Below are 15,954 nucleotides of genomic sequence, written 5' to 3'. Positions count from 1 at the left end.
GGGTGTGACCAGTCTGTGCTTATCAGCCACATAACACTTCCACACAATTCAAGCACTTCCCGTGCTGTGCTACATGACCACTGGCTGAGAACATGAGCAAGCTGCACCTGTGGAAGCTGAAAAGCTCCAGCTGGGTGTCCTGCTGTTTAAAGGTAGAACCCTGGGAAAGCCCCTGCCAGTGACACCTATAACCCACAGCAAAGCACTGCTTCTGCTATTTCAAGGTGTCACACTGTCTCAAGACAGAAGGACAACTTGCTGCTCTCCTGTTCTGGGGGATTAGCTAAGCAGGCAGACAGTGTTTAAAAGCCCTCAGGTTTCAGGTCTGCCCGGCTAAAACCTGCACAGCAAGGTCTGACTGGCAGAACTCAAGTCAAAATGGATGAAAATGCTCCATAGTAGTAGATACAGATACAGGTCTGAATTTTGTCTGCAGTTGCTGGTTTTAAAGACAGTTAAATGATTATTCAGGAACATGTATGGGGAGGTAAAACATTCTTCCCAGATCAGCGGGAAAGCATTAAAAAGCAGCAGTTACCACATTATGTTACCACATGTAAATATGAAGCTGCACAGGGTACATATGGCTGGAAGGAGTAATGCTACTATAATCTTCCTGGTAGCACTCCAAGGGATTTGGCTAAAGTGCAGATTGAAGATCCACACAGACATAAACCTGAACAACAAACAAATGCACTTCACACCCTTACAAATGGCTGAGGTATGAAATGTCTACAGCTATCATGAAAACATAACTTTGTTTACTCTCCAAAAGGGATCAGCAGCAGTAACAACGCAAGGAAGTGCTGTCTCTTACAACAGATTTATACTCCTGACAGGTGGTAGGTTGTGCTCCTTTTCAAAGCTCCCCTCCTTGTCTCAGCCCATTCAGAAATGCAGTTCTATGAATGGATTTGTGAAATGCTTTAATCAAGAGGAACTGCTGCTCACCTGATACTACAAACCTACACCTATAGTAGTGTTAACTCAGCTCAACATGGCAGTAAAATATTACTTTCCCTTTCCATAAGCTCTTTGAGGACCACACATGCAATGAAATGCTAACTGAAATTCCTTTTTTCAAAGAGAACCTCTAACTTGCAATTCAATGCTTTTCTGCCTGGAGACAGGATGATTGCATGCAGTTCAAACTAACAGCTTAAGAAAAAAAAAAGACAGAGGAATGATGTCTGTTCTCTTCAGTGAAAACCTCTGTCCATCGTGTATAAGCTACTCAGATCAGTTGCCAAAATTGCCTAATGAAAAATGGTGCATTAAGTAATATGTAAATATTTAGATCTCTCTGTGTCACAGCACATTTATTTCCACACACAAAATAGCCACTTTACAAAAAGAAAACTACATTTACAAAAAATAAAGTAAGTAACCAGTTCTAAAGAATTTTCCAAATTGTTTAAATAAATGCTATGGAAAACATTTCCCTGGCCTTATTTGGGTCCCCCTCTCACACACAAAATCCCTCTTACCTTGTTAGCTCTTCACGTAGATTGTTGGGCTCTGATGAGTAAAACTTTACACGAAAATGCAGACAATATGGGGGGCCAACTGCAAAGCAGAATTCATGCAAGACAGCAGGACAGTTACAGGATAAGACAGGTTATTTATTTATTTATTACACAGAATCACATCACAAAACTTGACTGAAATTGGTTGGCTATGTTCTACACAAGGTCTTAAGACAGGAATTCCTTTATGCCAGGGAAATCCATGAGGAACATCAGGGTGAAAGGACACTTAAATATGCACACAAAACAGTTTTATGTGTTACAAGACAAGCCAATGATCATATCACATTAATGTGATTCTTCCTGCCAAGAGCATGTGAATCCAGGTTAATCACTATATTTAAGGGCTCTATCAATCACCACAAAAGCTAAGCATCTTGGCTCTACAGTTGACTAAACCTTCAGGCACACTGTTGGTCTCTGCAACACCTTCCCAGGGCTCTGGGAAATACTCACTGCTGACAACTCAGGCCCTGCTATTCCACAGAAGTTTAGACATACTTTGTGGGAATTTAAGAGACTCTTCTACAGAAGAAACATATCTTCTGGAAACCAAAGAGTTAATTCAGCAAAAGGGTGGATTAATAGCTCTTTAAAAATGTGCATCGCTCTGCTGATTCTTGCATTTGACAGGAGGAATTTTCTCCCTCTCGCTGCTTCCAAAACCTCTCTTGTATTAAAACAACACCACAAATCCCTGAAGACTTCCCACAGAGCAGAGCAAGGAAACTGCTAAACAACATCTTCACCAGGCACACATCACTGCCACAACCAGGCCACACTTAAGCCTTGTGCAGCAGGTGAGGAGGACTTGGTGGACTGGACACAGATTCAAGCATGCAGGACTGCCCCATGCATGAGGTTCCAAGACAAGTTTTCCTACCGCCAGGAAAATGCTCCATAACCCTAGAACATCTTCAGCTGCTTTGACTCCACTTCAACTATAATTAATGAGCCCATAACATCTTTAATTAAGAACATTAGAATAAGGTAGTATGAGCTACAGAGGGAAGATGCCATTAAACAATCAGTAGCACCATGCTGGGCTTTTGTCACTTGTCACCCTCACCCCCTCACAGGACACTGCCCCCATCACCCATTTCAACTGGCTGTGCTCTCTGTATGTTAAATACAATGTCCCAAGAGAAAATGGAAAGGACACTTACTTTTAACTTGCTTTTTAATGCTTTTGGTGTTGTCCAGCCAATGCTGAAAAATAAATTAATTTCACTGAATTATCAATAAAGAAATCTCCCAGAAAGAACAAAAAAGGAAGTGTGAAGACCATCTTGGAATAACAAGTAGTTTGTTAAAACAATCTAATTCACATCTTTCACAATTCATAGCTTTCTGTGCTTGCTGAAGATTGTTTTGCTCAAAGTTTGTAATGCAAAATGTCAGTTTTGAACAACAGAAACATCCTGTAGTATCTTATTTAAACCAAATCTTCAAGACAGCATTGTCTACTTAAAGGAAAAATAAACATACTAGCAAACCACTTCACTAGATTTTCATCCTGTCCAGACAAACACTTAATTCACACATTAGTAGGTCAGCCAGTGACAATCAGCCAGAGAAGCACAAATCATAGCTGAAGACTCTGGCACTCAGCTGTGTGTGATGTTTACTTGGGGCAGGAAGGGGAGAGACAAAATAAATATTGTTGGCTTTCAGGCATTTTCTTTTGATGACTCAAGTGCAGTAACAGCAGAGCTGTCTGATGTGTCCCAACATCAGTCAGCTCTACCTAATTCTCAAAAATCTATTCACGGGTGACATTTCAGCAACTGTCACATGGGAGGACAAGTTACTGCCTCACCTACTAATGCTAATTATAAGCTATATACTGGACAAGAAGCCAAAATAATGACTTGACTTACACTGTGTACAACAGCATGTGAAAAAGCTATACTTGGCAGATTGAAATACCTACACATGTACACTATGCTCCCCAAAATAATTGTACATAATGGCACTGCTGAAGAGTTTAGAGCAGAAGTTAAAGCTGGAAATCCAACACACATCTAGCGGGACAGATCTCCCTCCTAGTGCTGTGCAGGGCCAACAGCTCCCTCCTCCAAAGGAGGTGACTCACCCAAACAGGAAACATGGCACCCTGACCAGCATAATTGCACTGACTCAACAGCCAGAGCCAACTACCTGACACACCATGTCCTGCATGGTTCACCATGCCCAGGGAGCAACACCTCATCAGATCAATCCCAAACGTCACCTGGCAACTAATACTGATGAATTATAGACTTAGTAAGACTCCTTTTGTTAAACTGTGTGACATGAAGTTCACAGGGAGCTCCGGGGAGGACAGAAAAGCAAGAAGGGTATGAAAAAGAACCAGTATTTTCAGGTAGCACTGCCAAGTGTAAACACATTCCTGCCTGCAGAACAGCCCTGCCTTCTGCAGAGAGCTGAAGTCAGCCTGTAACACAGCCGGGCTGTGACTGATTGCTGTATTAGCTGCAGATGAGAATGCTTAAACCATCTGCTGCTGCTGCACACACAGCTGAGAATGCTCTCATTGCCTATTCAAACTAAGTAGCTACAGAGCTATCTGAAATGTATCTAATACATTTTTAAAATAAAGCAGGAAGCTTAAGGAGGAATGAAGCAAATATTTACATAAATTTTGCTTACGCTACCAGTGAAATGGGAGTTAAGCAATTTTTTTTCTACAAGGAAATCATATAATCTTTTTTCCTATTCTGTAAATTCACTTGCTGTAAGAGAGAGTTTACTTACTCCTTCCTCTACCAAAAAAATATAGAAACCACACAGCTGGAGGCTTGCAGGTGATTTAGATACTGAAATGGCAAGGAGAGCCCTTTCTAGGCTCCAGGGCTGCCTGTGACCCCTGTTTCATCTCCCTCCTGTTTTCTCTCATCTCCTCCACATTCCATGGGAAGGCAACAGAGAGGCAGGCCCATGACAGGCACCGATAGCATTTCACTGTGCTGGGCTCTGACTGCTGCTGCCCACAGGAGCTCTGCTCAATGGTGATGATGTGCAAGGCAGAAGGGAAACAGAACTGCTTTTAAGTGGGGGTGGGAATGAAACAAAAAAAAAAAAAAACAGCCCCAAAACCAACAAATGAATGGACAGACACAGACGTCAAGAAGCTTGAGATTTATTCCAAGTGATTATAATGGAATCCAAGTGGACCTGGAAAAAAAGTTTACTTTTGATGAGGGTTTGCACAGCACAGCTGAAAATCAGAGATAAAGTTTGCTAAACAGAAGGCATTACAAACAACAGGCTGCGCAGAGTACTGGAAGTCCTGACTAAAGGTTTGGTGCTCCAGAAATTAAAAACAAAACACATACAAAAACCCCTCAAATCCTCACCCAGCAACATTTCAAGAAGTTTGGGCAAATGAGGTTTGTTAGACAAGATGTTGAGGCTAAAACTGATCTCTTCCTGAACAGCAGACTAGAGTGAACACAGAAATCACATGAAAACAACAATTCTTTCATTTCACTAATGGTTTCAAGAACATTTTAAAAGAAGCTATTATTTGAATACTAAATTCCAAAATGCCAGGTAGTTTCCATTATCTGGGTTTGCCCCACTCCCCAGGAAATCTTTAACACGCAACTAGTGATCACTTCAGCAGCAGAAAAGGATGAAAAAAAAGAAATCCTTCAGTTGTTCACAACAGATCTACTGAAAACTTATTTGTACTTAAAACAAGCGTGGGATTTCTAAAACTTTTGTATAACTATGTATTGCTAGTTTGTATCAGTAAAAGTAACTAGCAAGTATGACAATATTCTTAGATTGAAATTGGATAGCAGAAAGATTATATCCTTCAGAGCCAGTGGACAATTCTCTCTGCAGTAAGGGACCGGATTCTTACACTGTTTATTTAACAGGTCTCCTGAATAATCTTGGACAAGTCACTTGATTAGTCTCTGTTCTTTGTTTCCAGCTGCAGATTGGGTTTCTGCTAAAACTTGCCACCTCCTTCTGCAGGAATGGCTGCTATTGCAACAGTTCTTCATTTCTTAAAGCAAGTAATTATCTCTGGCTGTTGCATTCAGCTCTTCTGGCAAAATTCAATCTTTTCTGCTTCATTATACACAGCTCATCATTAAGGTCCAGTTTAAACAGATTGTTATCTCTACTCTGCTGCTTTTCAGTCACACATAGTTAAAAAAAGGAAGCAAACAGAGTTTGAAATCTCCTGTACCTGGTAGATTGTGCAGTATCAAATATTCAATCATGTGCCCTCTGGACTGGCAGTAATAATTTGCTAGAAAAAGCAAATTATGAGCCACTGCTGTGGCAGAAAAGATTAATTCTTATTAACACATTTCAAGATGAAATAGGTTTATTTGCTAGCAGATCAGGAAGAGAAAAAAATTATCATACAGATAATTCTACCAGTTAAAATTAACCCACTATGATCTCATGAGATCCTGGAGACAGGGAAATACATCAGAAGCCACGAGGCAGAAACTGAGTTAGGATACCTTAACCATACAGACCACTGCTTTTCTGAAACAAAAAGATAAATGCAATAGAGTACTTCACTATCAATACTCAGCATCTTGGACTGCACATGCTGAGCACAGCTAACATGATTTGAGAAATATAAAATGGTATGCAATAGGCTGTTTCCTCATTTCTGTTCTGTGCATGGCTCTGAATGCCATCCATCTGTTAGTGTATCTTTAGTGTTAAATGTTTCTGTTCTGCAAGGGGTTTAAGACCACTTTCACTACTGGGAACTACAGACCACCAGCAGCTAATCCCAGTGGCCATGAAGTTTGCTTCAGATGCAGAACACCAACAATTTTCTCTGAGGAGCATAATCTCTACAATTACATGCTAAGCATAAAATTTGATCACAATAATTTTGGAAAGAAGCCATGAGGTTATAAGTGCTTTGGGGTGGAGCACTGCATCCAAAGCTGTTAGCTTCTTTCAAAGGTTCAATTTTGTGGATTTTTTTTTTTTTGCCTTTATACAAAGTTGCAACAACTAAGAGATCACCTTCAAACTGTTATGGACACAGATCTTCACAGAAATAAAGGAATATAAATCACTGCCTCCATTTTTGTATGCTGACCTTGAACAATTCTTATATTTAGCTCAACTGTCTGTGCTTCCCCTCTGCCATCCTAAGCATGAAATAATTCTGAAGTGGCCTTAAAACTCAAAACCAATTAGGTTATACATCTAACAAATAAGATTGACATATGCAGCAGGAAACACCAATCTCATTCTACCTGGGGATGTTGGGCTAAGTGAATACAAGTTTAAGTTGCAGGGATGCAGGACAAAGGAAAAAACACTCCTTGCCTAAAGGCTCACTTAACTTGCAGCTACCCTAGGTAGGAATAAATACTTGACTATAAGAAGCATCTATATAAAACTGCATAGCCCACAAGTGAAAGAACTGTGGTTACTACTGACAATGCTCTGCTACTGACTTCAAAACCTTACATTTTTAGAAACACACAATAAAACACGAACAAACTTGGGCTTGGAAGAGCCCTCAAGTCAAACTCATAGATCCAAACACACCTGTAGCCTCCTAAAAACTTACAGTTGCAGGTCTGAGTCACAAATGATTCGAACAAATCAAAGGTATACCCCTCCTGCAAGCAGACATTAAGAAGGTGACTTTTGCTGACAAGAAAGCTGACAACATTTGCAAAGGAAAACCTTCTCCTCTCTGTATAGCACACAACAAAAGGGCTAAACACATTCTAATTTTGCTCCATCCTCTCTGTATCATCAGCACCAAGAGTTTCTACACCACACACCAGGCTCTGGACCAGCCTGCCTAGTGACAGCAGGAGTGTGACAGGAACACGTGGAAACAAGAAAGGAAGAGACACAACAGCATGGTCATACGTTAGAGCGCTGGAGGCAGAATTAAACTTGGGGACACAGAAAATCACACACTACAGAGCTTCTGCACAAAACTTAATTCACAAAAGGCAGCTTTCTTATAGCATTTTTGTCAGTACTAGGATTCAACTTTTACATTGTTGCTTAAAAAAGAGCATAACTACTTACTGCCACTTGTGCTGAATCCATGAACCTCAATCCAAAGTAGTCGCTTTCGATAAGGTCCAGATGATACATGATTTGCTCAAACAGGAGCTGGCCTTTGGCTTTTTTCTGAAAAGATACCAGGACTTAGTACACAGCAGGTAGATTTATTGTAGCATCTACCTTATTCTCTGCACACATTATATTCTAATTACAAAAATTTAGTTTCTGAAAATATAATGTGGACACCTTTTTTCACCCCCTTGTACTTTCTGATGGCTTCTTCTCTGAAAGGCAAATGTACACCCCACAAGAAACACAGAATATCCATAAAGAACTTGCATAATCTCCTTTCTTGGAAAATATCAACACTGACTTGCCAAAAGTGTTAAAATGTCATTTTATCATTTTTCTTATAGGCTTTCCTTACTCACTGACATTCAATAGAACTGGAAACACAGCCAGTACAATTGCAATAACCAATGTACTGGAAAACTTTAGGAGCCAAGTACAGCAAATTGCTTATGAATTTACTACTGTTTGGTATCTAGGTGTTTCACCCGTTTAGAAGCAGGTAGCAAAACCCATTGAATTAGGAGATAGCATTCCATTAGCAAGTGCTTTTAACAACTACTAGGAAACAGTCTGGGGCAAGCAACTTAAATAAACAGCACTGAGATATCGCATTTACAAAACTAAGTTCATAAAACTAACTTCCAGGTGCAAAAAGCCAGCTCATATGCTCATACATAATTTATGAAAAAAACAGCTCTAGCCCCAAGGAAACTTCATTTTTACAGTGATGATCTAAAAAATTAAACAGTTGTTTTTAAAGAGAAGGCACATAAATAGCACTGAGCAGTTTCTACACAACGTATATTCTTCATGCTGTGAGCTCCTTTATAACAAAAAATGGAAATAATAGTTAAAGAGTTTTTATATATAAGATGCTTAAATGTAATAAAATACGTTAATAAATTATTAGATCAGAGTAAAGGTCATAGTGTAAAAAAAATTAAATGCAAAGAAATGCAGACATTATTTATGCTTACTCTGCCAGCAGCTGAAGGGTTTCTCTATTTCTGTAAAACCACCATCTTGCAACATTTTACCTCAATATTTATACATTCACAACATGAGAAATGGGATAACTTTCTAAGCACATATTTAGTAAGCTAGTAGCAAATTTAGTACAGCTCTCAAAATTCTGGGCCAGACAAATTCTTGTTCTCAGAAATAATCTGGTTTAATCAGTAATACCTAAGTAAGTAAAGTTGCATGCATTCTTGTCACCTTCTTCTACCCTGATCGTCAAATATTTTATATTCAACTTTGCAATCATCATCATTGGTTTACTTCATGTATCAGTTAAATCCAACACAACATATCAAAGATGAAAGCAAAATCCTAAAAAAAAGTTTGCAAACAGAGCCTGTCTAAGCAAATTCTCACACAGTTATTTCTTTCCAGGTACTGGGGAGAATAGCAGGAATGGAAGGCATTTGGGCCAGCAGGCAACTTCACAAATACACAGCATCTACAAAACATTGTATAATACAAATACTAAATGTCAACCTATCAAATTCATTCAGACAAAGTGTCCTCTGTTGGTCTCAGGAAAAAATAATTTCTCAGGCAGTAACAGATTTATTAAACACCAGCTCAAGCAGAAACCTTAAGGCAAACCATCTACACATACAAACCCATACCTTTCTTTCTTAATAGAGTCTGTAGCCCCAGTTTGGAAAGACCAAGGCATCAAATTGTTGATATTTTTCTCAACACAAGATATCTTCTACTTAAACATTAATATAATAATACAAGTGAAATCAATTCAGCACCTGCAACAGCAAAACTAGAAAACACTATGTTGCATGAAGCTTTCAGTAGCTTGTCTAAAACTAGCGCAAAATCTCCCTTTATTGAGCAGAACATTTGAGATCCTTCTCAATTCCTCTGTAGATCATCTTTAAAAAGTGGAATTAACCAGTTATCTCAGCAAATTCCCTGCTGGTGACAGAAGCACTTTGACTCCAGCCTGGAATACTACACATACTACTTCAGACTACCCACGAGCAAAACTTAAATTTCTGCAGTGTCAGATTAGTTTCAGAATGTGTTCCACATTTCAGAAATCTCAGCAGAGGACTCGAAGATTAACTGGACCCTGAAAAACTAATGTGGGATAAAGCCCCTGAAGAAGCAGTGGAGCAGCTGTGGAAAGACCTGCAGGACTTCTGGTTGTTCTCTGACTTAAATCACCAGGGCTGTCAACATGGAATTAATTGTGCACTACTTTGCATATGACTTAAATCATCAGCAGCTGTATTTGGTGCGAGTCAGCAGAAGTGTCACACATGCTTTACTTTACTTAAGTCCTTCCTCCTTAAACAAAGAGCAACCAAAAATATTAATGCTTTGTAACCAGTCAACTTTCATTAATCAAAATTAATTTCTTTGTACTCAATAAAACTGAGATCTCAAGAGTTTTCAAAGAGCCAAGATACACTTTTATTACATTTTCTTGTAAAAAATTGTCCTAACTTTCTTATGGTAACATTGGTGCTAATAACATCAAGGTTGAGGGTTCAAACCCCATATGGGCCATTAAGAGTTAGACTTGATGATCCTCGTGGGTTCCTTCCAATTCAGAATATTCTGTGATTCTGTGAAAGTGACATTTTTATCCTGTTGCTGTCCTATGCTTTTTCCCCCCCTCTCCTTTTTTTCCCTTACAGCAGAGCTCAGGTTACACTCAAAGGACAAATATTTTTAAACTGTTTAATGGTTACTGATGAACTATTAACAACTCCACTCACAAGCAGTCCAGCCAGTAGCTGGTCCTCCCTTCAGGGCACAAATTAAACTTCTCATGGGTTTGCAATTCAGTAAAACCTGACTATTTGACTTACAGAGTTTGCTATTCTCTCTAGCAAGCAACAGCAAACATCTCACAGCCGGAGAATGAACAACAGGAAAATGTAAACAAAATACACCATATACATAGGGCAGGACCTCTCCTGGTTTTGCCACACTGGATAAAAGCATCTTCTGATCACTTGGGAATGAATCACACGGCCCCCGCCCCCTCCCCCCCTTTCCCCAATGAAAGGGATGCTCCCAACTAATGACATCTCCTGCTGCTCTTAATAACTGCAATTGCTGGCTGAGTAGGTGTTCCACAGGCTGGGCTCAGCCCGGTAGCTCAGCAACAAGGCTGGGTGTTCACCTCGGCGCGCTGGTTTGTCCCTTCACTGCCGGCTAAGGCGATCCCGGCACATTCTCCTCGGCTCAGGCATCTCAGCCACTGCCTAAAACCTGAAAGGCAGCATTTATACCCTCTTCTCACGGTCTCAGAGTATCGGCTATTTCACGGACACGCATCCATGAGGAGAAGCCAGCCAGGTGCTCCAAACCTGCCTGATCAAAGGTCGAAGCCTCTTTCAGGACAGAGCAGCCAGGACACAGCAGCGCTGGAGGAGCAGCACAAGCTCACAGTCACTGGAGAGGAGCTTGTGCTGGTGAGCACCAGCTGAATGGCTCACTTCAAGTTTTTAATCGCAGCAAAGTAGTTATTTTTTTTCCAAAACTTGGGGAAAAAAACCCAAGATCAAAATACTCACCTAATAAAACTACTAATTTAAATACTTATCAGAAAATAATCTCTCCTGTTTATCTCTTTCTTTCTGAAGAAATGGAGGGCCCTATACAAGAAGAACTTTGGAAAAAATAGATGAATAACACTACCTTCATGGGACTAACTATCCCTTGCATCTTTGCAGCTGTACTTTTTGTTTAGATTTCTTCAAATGATCACATTAACATTTTTATTAACAATAACTAACAGTAGCTATTGTCTTCGATAGCTACCAAGTGGCAAAAACTTTCCTTCCTGGTTTTTGTCAACTTATCAGGAGGGTTACCATTCATATGCATACGAGCTTCCTTAGAAATACACCATTTACACACACAGAGAAGGTATGGGTCCCTATTCAGGATTTACAGCTACCCAGTTGCTAGGATGTCACCTATGCATGTTTGCAGACCACAGCAGCACAGAAGCAGCAGATAAGCCTGCCCATTTTTTAAATGAAGTAAATCCTCTTCTCTGAAACCACAGGTTTCAAATACCTAAGCTTCAACAGTGAGAAAGCTTCAACAGTTTTTTCAACAGTGAGCTTTAAAGGAAGAAGATTTCATACCAATATCACACAAAAGGTGTCTATAATTAACACCATTAAAGTTTGCTGCAGAATTGGAGGGTTAAAACCCCTTATTGTTACAAAGGCAGCGTTAGAAGTACACATTATTTGTATCACCCTGATCTTCTTATGGCTTTAAGTTCTGACCTACAAATGGAGCTGCTCCTCTCCTCAAACACCAAGCCCCACTCCTACAAATAACTTTTCCAAACTCTCCAGTCAATTTTCTTCTTCATCTAAAGATGCCACTGGCAGCAAAACACTAATTCTTCTAGTGCTTCTTTCTCTGGTTTATCCTCAGTTTTTGACAACACTGCTATACACACTTGTGAATATAAAACCCTGCAGGCTGGAAGGCTGGAGAGAATTTCTACCTCCAGACACAGCTTATCAATTCTTGTATTTACTCAGTGTCTCACAAGTACAGGAAGGTAAACATTTGGGATTAAATATTTTGTTATTTATTCTCTGGAGAAAGAAGGTATTTCCCAAAAATCTTCATAAAGAATTTTTTTCAATACCCAATCCTAACTGTACAATCATTAGAGTGCTATGTAGGAGGATTTTAATTTACTGTGCTCAGGCTTTTTGACCCTATTACATAAGACAAAGACTCAAAACATTGATGTCTGACAGTTTGTTTTGTGGAAGCCGCTGTTTCAACTTCCTGACAATTTTTATCTTCTAACTACCAATTTGATTTAATCCATTTCTTAATTCTTTCTAATACAGAATATATCCACATTGCTTGTTCAGTATTAAGGTTTACAGATTAAATGCCTCCCCCTATTATATTGTCAAACATTTCAGTTTTATTTGGTGTTCCACCTGCAGCTTTCTCACGAGCACTCTGATTAAGAGCACCAGAGAGTCCCAAGCCTTTGAGCTCTTTGCAGAGGCAGCTCAGCAGGAAAGCAGGACTCCAGATAAAATTCGCTGTGAGTTAAGAATGTGAAACTTTCAGGCAACTAAACCAGCCTGCAGCACAAGCCCCAGAAACACTCTGGCAGCACACTGCAGGCCAAACAATTTTCTCTTCAAGCAGCAGAGATTGCTGCCAGCTGCTCCCTTCCTCCCTCCTTTCCGCCGGTGCCAGGGCACGGAGCGTTGCCCCGAGCCTGAAATGCCCGCCTGCCCCGGCCCCGAAGCGGCTGGGCTGTGAGCAGGACTCTGTGCGGGCAGCCTGTGCTGCTCACAGGGCACAGGCACTCAGCATCCCCTGGCTCAGGCACGATCTCAGCGAGGATTTCAGTCTTCAGGCACCCCGGGAAGCACCGGCTCACCCTGCACTGCCGCCGGCCCCCTCCCACCGCCCAGACAGCAGCGCCTCTGCTGCGGCTCGCGAATCATTTTGTCCACTTTCAGTCCCCTAAAGCTCTTTCAGAAGTTTAAGCAAACACTCAAAAGCATGTCAATACTTTCAGACAGAAGATCACATGGGAAATAAAGTTTTAATCCAAAATTTTATAGCCTCAGCACACACAAAAAGGGGCACGTTCAAATGTTTATGTAGTTACTACTTCTGTCAGCTGAGCTTTATTTTGAAACTTTAGAGGTCAGCCTTGAACACTCAGAGTACTCATTTTATTTGATGACTGATTTTCCAGCATTTTTAACAGTATTAGATTTTCTTGTTAATCAGCATCCATGCCAGGAAGAGCATTTTGCATTTCATATTTACATCCACAAATATTCACCAAGTGGCCAAAAATATTCCAAAAGTTTTTAATAAACCAGAGTGGATTATTGAGTAAAATCAACTACCACAATGCATCTCTGATCTTGCAGTCAGATCAACACAAATCATCTCTCTCCAAACAAAAAGCTACTGGCACTCGGTAATGATTTTTACATTCCAGATAGATTTCCTTATTTTTATTTAAAATAGTCACCACAGATACAGTCCTTTTTTCATCTTGTTTTATACTCCAAAAGTCTAAACAGCTTAGTTCAATTCCACTCTTACACACAACCACTGGACTGGTTTATACAAGACCTTGTTCTAATGATACTTCATTATAATAAGGACAAAACCATCTCATTTTGCAACCTCCATATCAAATTTCATGCATGTGTAATAAGGAATATTCCAAGATAAAAAACTACTCAGAGAGAGCATCCATTCTCATCATTTCTCTCTTTCATCTTATACCACCAGGAAGCATTTACCTAAAACTTTGCACATACAGAAACTGGAATACAATTAACGCTCCATTATCCATGAGAAGATTATGTAAATTGTGGGTTAGGCAGGGTCAGGTTTTTTTACTGAAACACAGCTGGCTTCCACAAGTACAGTTCTGCTTCCATAAGACCCTGCACTTACTATCTGTCTCTCTTGTAAGGCTGATCTTGCACCCCCATAAAAAGCAAACCAAAAATTTTATATTTCAAGTGCCCGTATTTACATTATTTATATTAACATTTCTCCCCCTATCTACGTTATCTTTTCCCTCTCCCAATTACTACTATGGATAGCATAGAATTAAGTAAACAAATACTCAATTGTAAAATATTTTGATTTTAAAATCCTCTGGAGCTCTCTCTTACTTAAAACAGCAGTTTATTTTAAACTCTTGACAAACACTTTTGTTCCTAATTATTTCATAAGTTGTTGGTGACGCCAGATGAAAGTTTTTTGTACTTCCAAGTACCCCCTCACCAACTTGTCTTTCCTCACAAACCACGAGCACCAAGAGAGCTGGTATTCCAGCTGTTGAGGGGTTCCCTTGACAGATCAGAGTGGTATGACTGAGCTGATGGAATCTTCAGGTAATAAACCAGGGCTGTTCATGGCTTTTGAGCCTTGGGAATTCCAGAGGTGCAGTGGGGGACGATGTAGTTTAGTTTTGCATGGGAACAGGATGAAAAGTGAGATAAGGGATGTCAGCAAAACAGAGTTCTTGTCCTCTCACCACTCATACCACTCAGTAAACATTCCACCCACGGATCTTAAACAATGGGAAGAAAAAGCACAACCTGACGTTTGTCCAAGCTTAACTCAAGTTAACAGAAAAGCAGAATGTATAATGAACAACATCCACAGCAGCATTTACAGACAACATCTACTTTATAAAGACTTTTTTAAGATTAACAAAGTAACAAGCTTCTTAGTGTTTCACTAGGCACATAAATCTGTAAAAACGGTTGAATGTAAAGCTTCAAAAGAGTGGTAAGAGGGAAACTACCAGGTCAAAAAACAACTTTAAATCTGATATGAAGCTGTGGGAAAAAATCTGACATAATTCAATCTGCCCCAAAAAACCAGTGATAACTTGCATTAAGTTCATGCCTCCCATTTTGAACATACCAAGATGTCAGTGAATAGTACACATGACACTGACATTCTTCAGTCATTTACATAGCTACACAAGCAGTAGATTCCTGCAAAGAATCCAGTCTATGTACTGTGTATGACTGCAGCTTTGGTGAAAAGTTCAAGTCAGGCATTTTCTAATTAAAAACAACAGAAGACATAGAAAAGCAGAAAGATTAAGTGGCTTGACAGACACCAAAGATAAGATCAGTGGACAAAAAGCAGAGTTACTGCTCAAATCCTGGCTCTGTGTCTAATAAGTTAAATCTCAACTGCATCATTTACAACCTGTCCCTTCCATCTCATTGTAAATATTCATAAAATATCAGTCTTTGCTACTTCATAATTCTCAAAGTGTTTGGCTTACATAGCAACGTCCCTGGTGGTTGCTTCTTGCTGTTGTTTTTGCCTTTCTTTTTTTTTTTTTTTTTCTTTTTTTTAATTAAGGAGAAATTCAGCAATCTCAGGTTCAATTATATCAATGACTGTAAATGCAGAATACTCTTCTCAGTAAAAAATTTACTGTAAGGATAGAGCTCAACAGCTTTTTGAGCAAACTTGAGCCTGGTATCACCTCTAAATGCTTCTTCACCACATTTGGGGAGGCACATGGGGAACCAGATTGGAGAATTGCTCCAGCTGGAAACTACATAACGAAATTATACTGATTATTTTCAGCCACAGCATTTTCTTGACTTAGCTTATTGCCTGGCTGCTAAAATACTGTTTCTTCTGCCAAGGGGTATGAGAAAACAAGGACAAACGCAATAACGAAAGCAACATCTTTTCTTCCTGTGGCAGCAACAGCTTATGCCACTGTAAAGTATTTGTGTAGCCGTGGATTTAAAAAGGTATGGCATTCATTCCTGCCTAGACAACCCTTTCTCTGGCT

The 15,954-nt window shown here is 39.8% G+C and overlaps 1 protein-coding gene across 5 annotated transcripts in view; it reads right to left on the bottom strand.

The window, feature by feature from the left end:
• The window catches only part of EPB41L5 (erythrocyte membrane protein band 4.1 like 5), a 52,288-nt gene that overhangs the window by 32,983 nt on the left and 3,351 nt on the right, over positions 1 to 15,954 (bottom strand). For all 5 annotated transcript variants that reach the window (XM_054636643.2, XM_077181623.1, XM_077181624.1 and 2 more), the window contains exons 3-5: positions 7,569 to 7,673; positions 2,693 to 2,735; positions 1,488 to 1,566 (exon numbers count right to left, since the gene is read on the bottom strand). In XM_054636643.2, coding sequence (XP_054492618.2) covers positions 1,488 to 1,566; positions 2,693 to 2,735; positions 7,569 to 7,673 — 227 coding nt within the window. The remainder of the gene's footprint in view (positions 1 to 1,487; positions 1,567 to 2,692; positions 2,736 to 7,568; positions 7,674 to 15,954) is intronic.

The sequence above is a fragment of the Agelaius phoeniceus genome, chromosome 7 (genome assembly GCF_051311805.1).
Source record: "Agelaius phoeniceus isolate bAgePho1 chromosome 7, bAgePho1.hap1, whole genome shotgun sequence".
NCBI lineage: Eukaryota > Metazoa > Chordata > Aves > Passeriformes > Icteridae > Agelaius > Agelaius phoeniceus.
This window is presented reverse-complemented; position numbering and strand designations above follow the sequence as displayed.